At 43.8% G+C, this 15,476-nt stretch overlaps 2 protein-coding genes across 5 annotated transcripts; both read right to left on the reverse strand.

The window, feature by feature from the left end:
- Nucleotides 1-1,202: 1,202 nt before the first annotated feature.
- On the reverse strand, nt 1,203-6,362 carry LOC123143351 (uncharacterized). Of its 4 annotated transcripts, none has more exons than XM_044562243.1 (3): nt 5,062-6,362; nt 2,731-4,109; nt 1,203-2,160 (listed from the first exon to the last, which is right to left on the reverse strand). In XM_044562243.1, the coding sequence occupies exon 1, from the start codon at nt 6,251-6,253 to the stop codon at nt 5,099-5,101; it is 1,155 nt and encodes a 384-aa protein (XP_044418178.1). In that variant the 5' UTR covers nt 6,254-6,362; the 3' UTR covers nt 1,203-2,160; nt 2,731-4,109; nt 5,062-5,098. The 4 variants fall into 4 exon arrangements, with proteins under 4 accessions (XP_044418178.1, XP_044418177.1, XP_044418176.1 ...); XM_044562242.1 differs by having other exon boundaries at nt 5,028-6,362; XM_044562241.1 differs by having other exon boundaries at nt 2,731-6,362.
- Nucleotides 6,363-9,266: 2,904 nt separating this feature from the next.
- On the reverse strand, nt 9,267-10,570 carry LOC123143353 (increased rDNA silencing protein 4). Its single transcript, XM_044562245.1, has 2 exons — nt 10,258-10,570; nt 9,267-9,696 (listed from the first exon to the last, which is right to left on the reverse strand). The coding sequence occupies exons 1-2, from the start codon at nt 10,470-10,472 to the stop codon at nt 9,297-9,299; spliced, it is 615 nt and encodes a 204-aa protein (XP_044418180.1). The 5' UTR covers nt 10,473-10,570; the 3' UTR covers nt 9,267-9,296.
- Nucleotides 10,571-15,476: the final 4,906 nt, after the last annotated feature.

Genomic DNA, 15,476 nt, shown 5'->3' on the forward strand with positions numbered 1-15,476 from the left:
TGGCTTGCCTTCGGATTATTCTCCAGTCTCACCGTCTGCGTTGCTACCGTTGTGACTGCGGGGGATGTTGAGTATCGTGATTATTAGGAAAGCTAGGATAGCGTAAGATATTATTCTACCTTGTCTTATACTTCAAGATGATCATGTACTCTTATATATATGTCCATGAGGCTCAAGCAATACAACGAACATTTCACCAAATCTCTCTATCCCTTCTAACACAGATTGCAGCACGCATGAGAGAAGAGGATCAGCATTAGTCGCTACCCCCGTTCGTGCAGCCGCCGGCGCCCCAGGAAGGCACACGCGGGCCATACGCACGAACAAGCAAGCACGTCAGCAGCCCCGCTAGCAACCCACATGCACACGTTCGGCCAACCTCAGCAAGCCACATGCATACGTTCGGCCAACCTCAGCAAGCCGGAGCCCATACCCGAGGGAGCGTGCATGCAGCACCAGGCTAGCAGTGCAGTGCGCTGGTGTATAATTTTGCGCATAATTATACAGGTGTTAGGACAAAATTGCCCTTGACAAATTTGTTTGTTAGTGGCAAGTAAATTAGTGAGTCCAGAAAAGTAAGAGATGCATGCAATCAAGAGAGAGATAGTTTCCTTATTTCGATACAAGTAGAGATACAGGAAATCAGTAAAGAGATACTTTTCTCTTTCTGGACGGATAAAAAGGGAATTACGAGAATTTAGAAGAAATGCATCTTACATTATGAAATTTTATCAAAAAACAAATACATCTTATATAAAGGAATGGAGCGAGTATTTGGCTATGTCCGACTATTGCAGGCGCATCTTTAATCGCGACTGCCACGAACCGCAGGCGATGCCGGCGCCGTCCGCGACTCATGTAGACGCGCCATGTCCGGGTGGACGCCCAAGGCTGAGCCTGCCTCAGCGCCGTGGAACATATCCACTCTGCAGCCGCATTCGCGAATGATGAACTAACCAAAATATTTAAGCATATACATCCCTAAAACATGGATAAACTGATTGCCTTTTTCTTTTTACTACAGTCAGGATAGTCACACAATACACTAGGGGCAAAACAGCCTTTTCGCCTTACGCTTAACATCTTTAGTGTCTAAAATGGATGGAAGTGTCATATAAGGAACAAAAATTACTTTAGGTGTCAAATTGAGAAGAAAATTTTATTTTGGACCAAATAGGGAACCAAAGTTTAAGAAAGGGCCAAATAAGAAATTCTCTCTTGAATTTATGGCAAGGAGTTTGTATGCTGATTTAACTGAATACAGACCATGTTTTTCAGCTGAGCCCAGGTATCATGGTCTAACTTTCCCAGTGGAATCTTAAATACGTGATCTAAACACTTATATATTTCTTTACGGAGGGAGTACCGTCCCATTCCTTAATGCATTCAGATCTCATTCAGAAGATCTGATACATTTAAGACAGTTGTACCTTCTCTCCTTTGGTTTCCCTCTTGGAATTGTTGGAATCCATTTATCTTCCCATATATTGGTAGACTTTCCATCTCTAATTCTCTTGATCAGGCCTAAGTGAAGTGCTGCTCTTCCTTTTAAGATAGCTTGCCAAACATGTGAGCTATTCTTCTTCTTCTTTGCGTTCATAAATTCCATGTTATGGAAGTATTTCCCAGCCAAAACTCTAGCACACAAAGAGCTTGGGTTTGTTAAAAGCCTCCATCCTTGCTTACCCAACATGGCTAGATTGAACAGATGAATCTCCCTAAATCCCATACCTCCAGCTTTCTTTGGCTGTGCGAACTCCTCCCATTTTCTCCAATGCATTCTCTGATTATCCCCATCACCTCCCCACCAAAAATTTGCCATTGACGGGGTCATCTTCTTGCAAGTAGTTTTTGAGAGGCTAAAACAACTCATTGAATATGTGGGTATTGCTTGCATGTCCGCTTTAATAAGAACTTCACGACCTGCAGAATTTAACATTTTCTCTGACCATCCACCTGCTAAGTTTCTTCATAGGGCCGTAGGTAGTCCCAAGTATTTCTCCTCTAGAGCTTCTGTTTCTATCTTCATAATTCTCTTCGTTTCTTCTTTCGTCTCTTCACGAAGAACATTGCTTATTTTACTTTGTTAACCAGTTGACCTGATCCCTTGTTGTAGGCTTCCAATACTTCCTGAAGTCTTTCTGCTCCTTTCTTTGAAGCCTGAGTGAAGACAATACAGTCATCAGCAAATAGTCAGTGAGATATCCATGGAGTATGGATACGCATTTTAATTCCTTCACTAAGATATTGTGTCCCTTCGAATTTTAGTAAGCTTGTTAGACCTTCTGCACAAATCAGGAACAGGTAAGGAGAAATGGGATCCCCTTGCCTTAATCCTCTTGTTGGTTGAAAGGGTTTCAATAAACGACCATTCACCATAACCGAGAAGCTTACTGTTTCAACACATTTACTTATCAAGTTAATCCAGTAATTATGAAAGCCCAATTTTTGCATAATCCTCTTAAGGTAAGTCCATTCAATACAGTCATATGCTTTAGTCATATCTAATTTAATGGCACTTGCTCCAGTTTATCCTTCTTATTTCTAATGTAATGAATGCATTAATAAGCTGTAATAACATTATCAGTAATTAAACGCGAAGGCACAAAAGTACTTTGTTCCTCTGAAATGATTTCATCCAAGATTAATCTAAGCCTATTTGCCAAGACTTTTGAACAAATTTATATAAAATATTACATAAAGCTATTGGTCAGTACCGAGATGATTCACCTTTGGAACGAGCACCATAATTGTTTTGTTTAGGCCCTCTTGCATTTCACCATTTCGCAAGAACTTCAAAACTGCATTGCAAATATCAATCTTTATCAGTTCCCAATGGCTTTGAAAAAATCCTGCTGTAAAACCATTTGGGCCTGGAGATTTATTTGGTTTCATCCTAAATAGTGCCTTCTCAACTTCTTCTGAAGTAAACGGTTTACATAAGTGCTTATTCATATCCTTTGTTACTTTTGGTTGCACGTACTTTATCACTTTATCTGGTTGCAGGTTCTCCTGAGCAGAAAACAATTTGCAGAAAAAGTTAATAGCTATGCCTTCAATTTCTCCCTGTTGATAACATATCCTTCCATCCTCTCGTTGTGGAGAAATTATTCTGTCTTGTCTTGCTCTTTCTCTGCATTTTGAGTGAAAAAAGGCGGTGTTACGATCTCCTAACACTAGCCATTGTACTCTAGATCTCTGGCGTATCATAATTTCTTCTCTGGCAATTAAATCCGAAATTTGGTTAACAGAACTCTTCTCTTGTTTTGTTTGTCCTCTTCTCCAGTTCCTGTCCCTCACTTCCTCTAATTGCCTCCTCAAATCTTTTAACCGACCACGAACAGAGCCAAAGGACTCATAGCTCCACTTCTTTAAGTTTTCCTCCATGGTAGATAATGATCTCATAATATTTCCGAGTCCATCTCCATCACAGGACCAAGTGTTCTATTTGAACAAAAGAAAATGGAAGCTAAAAATTTATCTTGATCTGTACATGTAGACTTGTTTGAAAAGCAGCTTAGCTAATCAAGGCAGATCCATTTATTGCTTCCATTTTTCTGTTCTCAAACACGTCAGGTGGAAACAAATATACAGCTAGAAAGTTCCACAGATTCCTTGCAGAAAAATACTCAGTCAATGCCTAAGAAACCTACACTGCATGACAGGCTCCTCAACAAAGGTCAAATATAGCTGAAAGCCGATTTTGATACTTGAAAATCAGAGGGAACGCCTCTCATTGGTGGCCGGTGCTTGACAAACTTACACTGCAGGATAGGCCCGCCAACAAAGTAGCCCAATATTGTTGAAAACCAACTGAAGCAGAACACTGAACGTGAAAAGTACAGAGAATAACCCACTGATATTCTCAATGCATTGGCTGACTGGTCTGATCTCACATTCTCTTCGCTCCAATACATATCTTGATACGTTCATCAATCTCAAAAGAATGATAAATACGATGGTTTGGAACAGTATAGTGGACAGTTACCCTCTTGCATCATTGAACACCATCAAAGCCCAGAATTGCATCAGTAGACACAGCAATGTGCTACATATAGGATGGACACCAGGCCTAAGGTGCCAGTGATGTACAAAGACTTGTAGCGCAGCTGAAAGCAAGAATCTGATCTAAGTTGTGTAACTTTACCAAATCAATTTTTTAATCAACAGTTTTGCTGCCAAATTATACAAGTAGTTTTGTGATTGGACACACAGTTTTACATATGCAAGCACTGAATAGTAGAGAAATGTGGTAAGACTAAATCATGCCATCTACATTGGTTTACTTCTGAAGATTAAGGGCAGTTGTAAATGATACGACCAGTTCATTTGTTAATCATGCTTTAGAGGCAGATAGGTTAATTTTACAATATTGAAGCATTTCCCAGCAAAAGTATTGTCAACTATACATTATTTAGGAATCAACCTTTGGAGAATAGAGGGAAAGGAATCAAAAGGCAAAAAATGAACATACACCAAATAGAAATATACTCCCTCGGTCCCTCCATTCCAAAATATAACATGTTCTATTCATTTCAGTCCATATGTAGAGATGTTTTAGTGTGTTTGTTCACTCATTTCAATCCGTATGTAGTCCATATTAAATTATCCAAAACGTCTTATCATTCGGAACAGACAAGATATTTTCTAAGCATAATCTTAATATTAAACATTGAGCTGCAATATTAGTACTGAGTGACATATGATGGAGCAAAAAAGGCGACCAACTGATCAGCTAAAAAAGGAACACACTAGATAAAATTCATCATGAAAGCATATCACAGCAACGCAGGATAATTCCTTTGTTTTTTGGTTCTCAGGGTGCAAGTTTCAGCAGCAAATTGGCGCACCCACAGATCCTATTTCCATTATCTTAAATAGAAGTGGGAAACACAAATGTATCCTGGACATGTTATCTTAGGAAATTGTAGGCAATGCTTTCTTCTCTACCGAATGAAATTCGTCAGGGTTCAGGAATCAATGCAACCAACATCTAATTAGGCAATGAACACCGAACCAGAATTTACCAGCTTACTACGCAGAGTGAGAATTTTGTTGCACCTTACGCAGTTACCAATTCTCATAGCCGGTTGTTTGTTCATGTAAATCTGAAATCAGCTGGCACTTCCCCTCTGCATGCGGCATTATAATCTTCAGCAAGGTTCGGTGCAGCTTCCTTGTGAGGACATATGAACTTCTCCAAAAATTCCTTCTCAGCCACCGTGACAATTGTCAAGTAGGTCCAGTGGCGATCTAGCAATCCATTTGCCTTAAGAAACTTTATAACATAGCACCGTGGCTTGACTCGGCCCTCCAGGCTAAAGCAGAGCATTACCGACCGATGAGCAAGGTACGCCGGTTCCATCCCCATCTCAGATATAAGAAACTCCGACTTGCTCTGCAGTGTCTGATTGGATTTGGTCAGCATCAGTGGGGCCTTAGAAAGAGCAATGCCCACCTCAGCATCCGACCACCTGAACGTGTTCCTTATGTACTCCACTTTGGCGGCGAGCTTCTCCTCACTGAGGGATTCAACAGCCTTCAACGCGTGCCTGAACATCCCCGATCCACGGGGCACACCGAGACGTTCCGCGCACGCCACCATCACCTGGACGCGCTCCGGCTTGGCGCTGAGCAGCCATGGCACAGCGAGGCAGAGCTTGGCAATATCGGAAGTGCCTAGCCCGCACTCCCGCAGTAACTCAATATTGGGCTTGACCACCCTCTCTAGATCGGACCTGAGAAAGTACTTGAATTTCTTGAGCCCCCGGAGAAGGCTCTCGGAGGAGCCAAAGAGGGGGATGTAGTACTCCAGCCCGGAAACGATAGATCTGGAGCGGAAGCTGCGGGGTGCGAGCGAGGCGACGCGCGCGATCTCAGAGCGCGATAGGCCGAGGCCGGTGAGCCTGGCGAGGACGGGAGACAGGGTTCTCTCGACGCCGGCGCAGAGGAACTGCGGGTCACGAGCCACGAGTGCGGCGATGTCGGCACTGGATAGGCCGAGGCCGGCGAGGAAGGCGAGGACGGCGCCGGGGTTCGTGGGCGATTTGAGATGGGAGAGCTTGGTGGAGGCCTTGAGGGCCTGCGCTCGGGTGAGGCCGCAGGTGTCGACGAGGTAGTCCTCGACCGCGAATCGGGGGCTTTGGGAGACGGCGGGCGCAGCGGCGGAGAGGAGGCGGTGGAGAGAGGGGGCGGGATGGGTGGCGGGCGAAGAGAGGAGATGGGTGAGGATGCAGCTCCGGAGGCGGAGCATGGCGCCGGTGTAAGGGACGTCGCCGGCGGCGATGGGGAGAAGTGGGGATGTTCGCCGCCGGCTGTTGGTGGCTTGGTGCCGAGCTCGTTTTTTTCTTTTCTGAGGCAGTGGTGCGGAGTGCGGAGTAGGCATCGTCTTGAAAGCCAGCCCAGGAAGGAATCCTATGAGCCCAACTTGTATGTAGCCTAATAACCGAACACCGAGGCCCAGTATACACCAAAGAAGCAGCTAAAACACGATTTTTTTTCCGCAAGAGGCACGGCCGGAAACGAAAAAAGCGCGTTCTCTGTTATTTTTCTTCCGCGAGAGGCATGACCGTGCCTCTCATAGACGCAAAAAAAAAACTATTTTCTATTATATTTTTCTTCCGTGAGAGACACATTTTTCTTCCGCGAGAGGCACAGTCGTGCCTCTCGAAAAAGGAAAAAAATCATGTTTTCTAATTTTTTTTCTTCTGCGAGAGGCATGATTTTGCTTCTGCGGCCGTGCCTCTTTTGGAAATTAAAAAAAAGTGCTCCCAGTTCCATTTTTTTTGTCTTTTTTCGTGAAAAAATGTCAAAACCTACCAACATGAGATCTAGATCTAGTTTTAAAGATCTCGACACGAGGAATCCAAATATCCAATGGTGAAAACGGTTCGAGATTTGAACGCATGGTTTGAGAGAAGAAAACTTTTTGAATAAATAGATGTATGAAAAACGGAAAACTCTCAAGTTATACAGTACGCTGAAGAGATGAGAGTGATCTTTGAAAGGAATACTCCTTAATTAGTGATTTGTGACAGAGAGCGGCTCCTAAAAAATCAAGGAAAGCGACTGTGTGTTAGGAGCAATTAATTGAAGAGCAATTTTTCCTTGATAGGGTTTCGGGACATACTTTTTCGATGTACATGTAGGCTATTTTTATAAAACATTTGACCACCCAGAGTTTCATCCGGCATGAAGGTCCTGCGATATTCTCATGCTCTAAGGATGCAAATGAACGTTAACATATACTCCCTTCGTCTCAAAATAAAAGTTGAGACACTTATTCTAGGACGGAGGGAGTAATATATAATAATTTGACAACCAAATGATGTTGGAATCTTGCAATATATTAAAAATTAGGTTTATCCAACACCATTATTTTGCAAAAATGTGTTCTGACAGTAAATGGTGTAGAAGCTCGTTGACATACTGGAGGTTGAGAGACTTCACATGGGGAAAATCACATGCAGCAACTCAATACAATAGAAAAATCTTACGATTGAGAACACATGACAACGGTTGGATTGTTCTAATGCTTAGTGGTATTGAAAGCTTTTTTTGTGGGAAGTGGTATTAAAAGTTTCAAAACTCTTAATGGTACTAACATATTTATAAAGAATTAAAACGAATCCCATCCCTACTCTCAGGTGTACACCTGGGAAATGCAGCGCCCCGCACTGGGCCGGCCCATCTCACCATGGTTCCTTTCCGTTTTGCAGACGCAAAAAAAGTAGCGCTGCCGACAGGTATCGAACCCCTGACCTCCCATTCGGCTTAAAAGCCAGCTACCACCGCGCCACCCAGCAGGATTTCATAACTAACATCCTTTTACTTCTTTTCATATTGCATCTGTCCTTTTACCCTTTTTCGTTTTTCGTTTTCGTTTTTTCTTTTTATTCGTCCTGCATCGATGTTTTTTTATAATTCTTGAACTTTTTCTTCAAATCGATGAACAATTTTTCAAATTCGCTGAACTTTTTTCAAATTCACTGAACTTTTTTCAATTTCAATGAACCTTTTTCAATTTTCAATGAACTTTTTTTCAATTTCGATGAACTTTTCTTAAAATTTGATGAACTTTTTTTTCAAATTCAGTGAACCTTTTTAAATTTTTCGATGAACTTTTTTTCAAGTAGATGAACTTTTTTCAAATTTGTAGATTTTTGTTGAAATCCATGAACTTTTTTTTTATTTTCTATGAACCTTTTTCAAAATTGATGAATTATTTTCAAAATCCATGAACCTTTTCTAGTCACGATTTTTTTGTTCCCAGAAAATTGATGTGATATAGTACATTATTATGTGCAACAAATAGCGCCGCGACAATGTTATTTGCTGTCTCACGCTGTTTCTAACCACTCGCAGCCGGTAGCTCAAGTGGTCTGCTAGCTTTGGACGTTGAGTAAACATCCTGAGTTCGATTCCTGCAGTATTCACTTTTTTTGGGTGTTTTCCGCGTACGACGCGTTTCGTGGGCCGGCCCACTTGCAGGGCGCGAGGGCGCTGCTTCTCCTAGCCGGCGCGTGGGCGCTGTTTCCCGAACACCTGCGCATGCGCAGCCCATCCCGATGGCCCTAGCCGAAAGCCCTGCATATAGATCGGGCTCGGGCTCAGTTTTTCACCCAAAGCCCAGCCCAAAAGCTCGAACATAGCCTGAACGAGGGACGAGGGTAAAACAATATTTTTAATTTAAAATAGGTATAATAATATATTTAAATATTCTGAAAATTATTAGTTTAAATTCAAAAAATGTAATGTTTACATGTCTTGGCCCGGGCCGGGCTTTGTGCTTTTGTCAACCCAGCCCGAGCCCTGCCCGGCCTGACCCGAGGTATGATGAGGTTTATTCAGGTGCATGGCGCAACAAAATGACTTTTTCATTCTCTTTAAAAATTTAACTTTCCTATTATTTAAATGTGGTTACCTATTTTGTAAATCAGGTTTGTATCATTTTTTTCCTTTGTATGACCTCAACAATTTAGAAAAAAAATGTGCAAATATTTAAATACAATTAGCACTTGCGAAAATTTAAATAATATGAAATGAGTTATAATATTGCATTTGAGTTGATGGGTTAGTGCTTTTTTTAGGGTGATAGGTTAGAATTGAAATTGACGCTTTTTCTAAATACGTGCAATTATGAATCCCGTTTCCAAAAATAATTCTGGAATAAATCTGTACCTACTCTTTATCTTTACCTAGTAATAAAGAGAATTGGGTTTCTGCCTGTACGTCGTCGCGCGCGATTTTGCATAAAAGTCCATCTGTTTCAGAGAATTCGACCCGCGGTCCTATTTTTAAGTGGCTAATCCGAAAAAACGATTCGTTTTTACATAAAGGACCCTGCAGTTTTTATTATTTGACCTGCAACCACAGGACAGGCAAGAGGCGGCGCTTGGTTGGTGGTCTGGGCGGCGGGGCGGACGGATCGAAGCCGACGGAGAGGTGCCGGCCCGAAGGCAGGGCGAGCTCCAAGGCGGCGGATGAATGGGCGCTCCTCTCGGTCGTCCTCCTCCCGACCGCATGACAGGCAAGAGGCGACTCTTGGTTGGTGGTCTGGGCGGCGGATACGGCTGCTCCGCGCGTGGATCCAGCGGACGGATCGAGGCGGAGGACCACGAGGCCGACGGAGAGGTGGTGGGCCGGAGGCGGGGCGAGCTCCAAGGCGGCGGGGTTGTTCCATGGCGACTTCCTTCCCTGTAGAAAACAAAGATTAGTGACAAAGAGAAGAAGGAGAAGGAAAAAGCCTAGAGAGAGAAGGACAAAGGGGCGGCGGCAGCTGCTGGGATGGCCTGCTCGTGGCATAGCTAGAGCTCCTCTCCAAGCGCCGTCGGAGGCAGGAAGGCCGGCTTGCTGGAGTGGGAAGAAGGGGGGATTTGCGAATGGGGAAGAATAGAAACGGATGCGGTTGCGTGGTTTTGCTGTAACAATAGGTCTATTATCAGAAAAAATAGTCACCTCGCTCCTTTGTAATCAATAGGATCAATTTATATACACCAACTGCTTGAGGCATCTACAAGCAGAGGAAGGAAACTGAAGAAACTACAAGCACGCAATCGGCAGCGGCTACTTGAGGCATCAAGGGAACAGAACGAAGAAGCACAATCCAATCAGTAGGAGGATGGACGGCCCCTTGAGAAATAGAAAATGTGTCAATACACAGTATGATTTGGGCTACTAGATTCGCTGATGACAGAACCACAAGATCACTTCCATGCCCACACGCACAGCGTCTCCAGCCACCAAAACAGCACTCACCGCGTCGCATGAGTAACTCCGGAGAGCCACAACAGGTAGTCGGCTTGGAGCTCCTCAAGTTGTAGCGCCCGGCCCTTGGAGCCAGCTCGTGCAAAAAACCCGCAGCTTGCGCGCGCAGGCGAGCACGACAGCGCCTCCTCCGGCAGCATCGGAGCGCGCCCCGACGACGGAAGCTTCTCACAGCAAGACACCCTGCCGTGTATCGTCTCCAGCATCTCCCGTCGACACAGTTGTCTGGCGAATGAAGATGAGGAAAGTCAGAGGGAGGGGGAAGAAGAGGAAGAAATGGGCCGAGAGGTCGAGAGGATAAGATTTAGCGGTGGGGAACGAGGGGGAGGGGGATAAGGCGTCGCGCCGCAGGACACGTGACGACAGGAAGAGGCGTTTTAGATCAGTGACTTCGAAAAGGAACAGAATATAATCTTGCAAACAAAAAACAACCAACATTTCCAGTAAAAAATACTAAACCTGTTTGCTTTTTTTGCGAAAAATACCTCCGAACTATATTAAACTAAGCCAATGGTACAAAGCACCCCCACAAGAATGAAAATTAAAAACAGATCCTTGAGGAGCCGACCGCGCGGGCTGAGGGCTGTTGGGGAACGTAGTAATTTCAAAAAAATTCCTACGCACACGCAAGATCATGGTAATGCATAGCAACGAGAGAGGAGAGTGTTGTCCACGTACCCTCGTAGACCGAAAGCGGAAGCGTTAACACAACGCGGTTGATGTAGTCGAACGTCTTCACGGTCCGACCGATCAAGTACCGAACGCACTGCACCTCCGAGTTCAGCACACGTTCAGCTCGATGACGTCCCTCGAACTCCGATCCAGCCGAGTGTTGAGGGAGAGTTTCGTCAGCACGACGGCGTGGTGACGATGATGATGTTCTACCGACGCAGGGCTTCGCCTAAGCTCCGCTACGATATTATCGAGGTGTAATATGGTGGAGGGGGGCACCGCACACGGCTAAAAGATCGTTGATCAATTGTGTGTCGAGAGGTGCCCCCCTGCCCCCGTATATAAAGGAGCAAGGGGGAGGCCGTCGGCCATGGAGGAGAGGCGTGCCTGGGAGGAGTCCTACTCCTACCGGGAGTAGGACTCCCCCCTTTTCCATGTTGGACTAGCAGAGAGGGGGAAGAGGTGGAGGGGAGGAAGGAAGGGGGGGCGCCCCCCCCCCCTCTCCTTGTCCTATTCGGACTGGGGGGGAAGGGGGCGCGGCCCTGCCCTAGCCTCCTCTCCTCTCTTCCACCTAGGCCCACTAAGGCCCATTAAGTTACCGGGGGGTTCCGGTAACCTCCCGGTACTCCGGAAAAATCCCGATTTCACTCGGAACACTTCCGATGTCCAAACATAGGCTTTCAATATATCAATCTTTATGTCTCGACCATTTCGAGACTCCTCGTCATGTCCGTGATCACATCCGGGACTTCAAACAACCTTCGGTACATCAAAACATATAAACTCATAATATAACTGTCATCGTAACTTTAATCGTGCGGACCCTACGGGTTCGAGAACTATGTAGACATGACCGAGACACCTCTCCGGTCAATAACCAATAGCGGAACCTGGATGCTCATATTGGTTCCCACATATTCTACGAAGATCTTTATCGGTCAGACCGCATAACAACATACGTTGTTCCCTTTGTCATCGTATGTTACTTGCCCGAGATTCGATCGTCGGTATCTCGATACCTAGTTCAATCTCGTTACCGGCAAGTCTCTTTACTCGTTCCGTAATACATCATCCCGCAACTAACTCATTAGTTACAATGCTTGCAAGGCTTATAGTGATGTGCATTACCGAGTGGGCCCAGAGATACCTCTCCGACAATCGGAGTGACAAATCCTAATCTCGAAATACGCCAACCCAACAAGTACCTTTGGAGACACCTGTAGAGCACCTTTATAATCACCCAGTTACGTTGTGACGTTTGGTAGCACACAAAGTGTTCCTCCGGTAAACGGGAGTTGCATAATCTCATAGTCATAGGAACATGTATAAGTCATGAAGAAAGCAATAGCAACATACTAAACGATCGAGTGCTAAGCTAACGGAATGGGTCAAGTCAATCACGTCATTCTCCTAATGAAGTGATCCCGTTAATCAAATGACAACTCATGTCTATGGCTAGGAAACATAACCATCTTTGATTAACGAGCTAGTCAAGTAGAGGCATACTAGTGACACTCTGTTTGTCTATGTATTCACACATGTATTATGTTTCCGGTTAATACAATTCTAGCATGAATAATAAACATTTATCATGATATAAGGAAATAAATAATACTTTATTATTGCCTCTAGGGCATATTTCCTTCAGTCTCCCACTTGCACTAGAGTCAATAATCTAGATTACACAGTAATGATTCTTACACCCATGGAGTCTTGGTGCTGATCATGTTTTGCTCGTGGAAGAGGCTTAGTCAACGGGTCTGCAACATTCAGATCCGTATGTATCTTGCAAATTTCTATGTCTCCCACCTGGACTAAATCCCGGATGGAATTGAAGCGTCTTTTGATGTGCTTGGTTCTTTTGTGAAATCTGGATTCCTTTGCTAAGGCAATTGCACCAGTATTGTCACAAAAGATTTTCATTGGTCCCGATGCACTAGGTATGACACCTAGATCGGATATGAACTCCTTCATCCAGACTCCTTCATTTGCTGCTTCCGAAGCAGCTATGTACTCCGCTTCACACGTAGATCCCGCCACGACACTTTGCTTAGAACTGCACCAACTGACAGCTCCACCGTTCAATGTAAATACGTATCCGGTTTGCGATTTAGAATCGTCCGGATCAGTGTCAAAGCTTGCATCAACGTAACCATTTACGATGAGCTCTTTGTCACCTCCATAAACGAGAAACATATCCTTAGTCCTTTTCAGGTATTTCAGGATGTTCTTGACCGCTGTCCAGTGATCCACTCCTGGATTACTTTGGTACCTCCCTGCTAAACTTATAGCAAGGCACACATCAGGTCTGGTACACAGCATTGCATACATGATAGAGCCTATGGCTGAAGCATAGGGAACATCTTTCATCTTCTCTCTATCTTCTGAAGTGGTCGGGCATTGAGTCTTACTCAATCTCACACCTTGTAGTACAGGCAAGAACCCTTTCTTTGCTTGATCCATTTTGAACTTCTTCAAAACTTTGTCAAGGTATGTGCTTTGTGAAAGTCCAATTAAGAGTCTTGATCTATCTCTATAGATCTTAATGCCTAATATATATGCAGCTTCACCGAGGTCTTTCATTGAAAAACTCTTATTCAAGTATCCCTTTATGCTATCCAGAAATTCTATATCATTTCCAATCAGCAATATGTCATCCACATATAATATCAGAAATGCTACTGAGCTCCCACTCACTTTCTTGTAAATACAGGCTTCTCCAAAAGTCTGTATAAAACCAAATGCTTTAATCACACTATCAAAGCGTTTATTCCAACTCCGAGAGGCTTGCACCAGTCCATAAATGGATCGCTGGAGCTTGCACACTTTGTTAGCTCCCTTTGGATCGACAAAACCTTCCGGTTGCATCATATACAACTCTTCTTCCAGAAATCCATTCAGGAATGCAGTTTTGACATCCATTTGCCAAATTTCATAATCATAAAATGCGGCAATTGCTAACATGATTCGGACAGACTTAAGCATCGCTACGGGTGAGAAGGTCTCATCGTAGTCAATCCCTTGAACTTGTCGAAAACCTTTCGCAACAAGTCGAGCTTTATAGACAGTAACATTACCGTCAGCGTCAGTCTTCTTCTTGAAGATCCATTTATTTTCAATGGCTTGCCGATCATCGGGCAAGTCAACCAAAGTCCATACTTTGTTCTCATACATGGATCCCATCTCGGATTTCATGGCCTCAAGCCATTTTGCGGAATCTGGGCTCACCATCGCTTCTTCATAGTTCGTAGGTTCGTCATGGTCTAGTAACATAACCTCCAGAACAGGATTACCGTACCACTCTGGTGCGGATCTTAATCTGGTTGACCTACGAGGTTCAGTAATAACTTGATCTGAAGTTTCATGATCATTATCATTAACTTCCCCACTAATTGGTGTAGGTGTCGCAGAAACTGGTTTCTGTGATGATCTACTTTCCAATAAGGGAGCAGGTACAGTTACCTCATCAAGTTCTACTTTCCTCCCACTCACTTCTTTCGAGAGAAACTCCTTCTCTAGAAAGGATCCATTCTTAGCAACGAATGTCTTGCCTTCGGATCTGTGATAGAAGGTGTACCCAACAGTCTCCTTTGGGTATCCTATGAAGACACATTTCTCCGATTTAGGTTCGAGCTTATCAGGTTGAAGTTTCTTCACATAAGCATCGCAACCCCAAACTTTAAGATACGACAACTTTGGTTTCTTGCCAAACCATAGTTCATAAGGTGTCGTTTCAACGGATTTTGATGGTGCCCTATTTAGAGTGAATGCAGCCGTCTCTAAAGCATAACCCCAAAACGATAGCGGTAAATCAGTAAGAGACATCATAGATCGCACCATATCTAGTAAAGTACGATTACGACGTTCGGACACACCATTACGCTGTGGTGTTCCGGGTGGCGTGAGTTGCGAAACTATTCCGCATTGTTTCAAATGTAGGCCAAACTCGTAACTCAAATATTCTCCTCCACGATCTGATCGTAGAAACTTTATTTTCTTGTTACGATGATTTTCAACTTCACTCTGAAATTCTTTGAACTTTTCAAATGTTTCAGACTTATGTTTCATTAAGTAGATATACCCATATCTGCTCAAATCATCTGTGAAGGTGAGAAAATAACGATATCCGCCACGAGCCTCAATATTCATCGGACCACATACATCTGTATGTATGATTTCCAATAAATCTGTTGCTCTCTCCATAGTTCCGGAGAACGGTGTTTTAGTCATCTTGCCCATGAGGCACGGTTCGCAAGTACCAAGTGATTCATAATCAAGTGATTCCAAAAGTCCATCAGTATGGAGTTTCTTCATGCGCTTTACACCGATATGACCTAAACGGCAGTGCCACAAATAAGTTGCACTATCATTATCAACTCTGCATCTTTTGGCTTCGACATTATGAATATGTGTGTCACTACTATCGAGATTCATTAAAAATAGACCACTCTTCAAGGGTGCATGACCATAAAAGATATTATTCATATAAATAGAACAACCATTATTCTCTGATTTAAATGAATAACCGTCTCGCATTA

Source organism: Triticum aestivum, chromosome 6D (genome assembly GCF_018294505.1).
Source record: "Triticum aestivum cultivar Chinese Spring chromosome 6D, IWGSC CS RefSeq v2.1, whole genome shotgun sequence".
NCBI classification, from domain to species: domain Eukaryota; kingdom Viridiplantae; phylum Streptophyta; class Magnoliopsida; order Poales; family Poaceae; genus Triticum; species Triticum aestivum.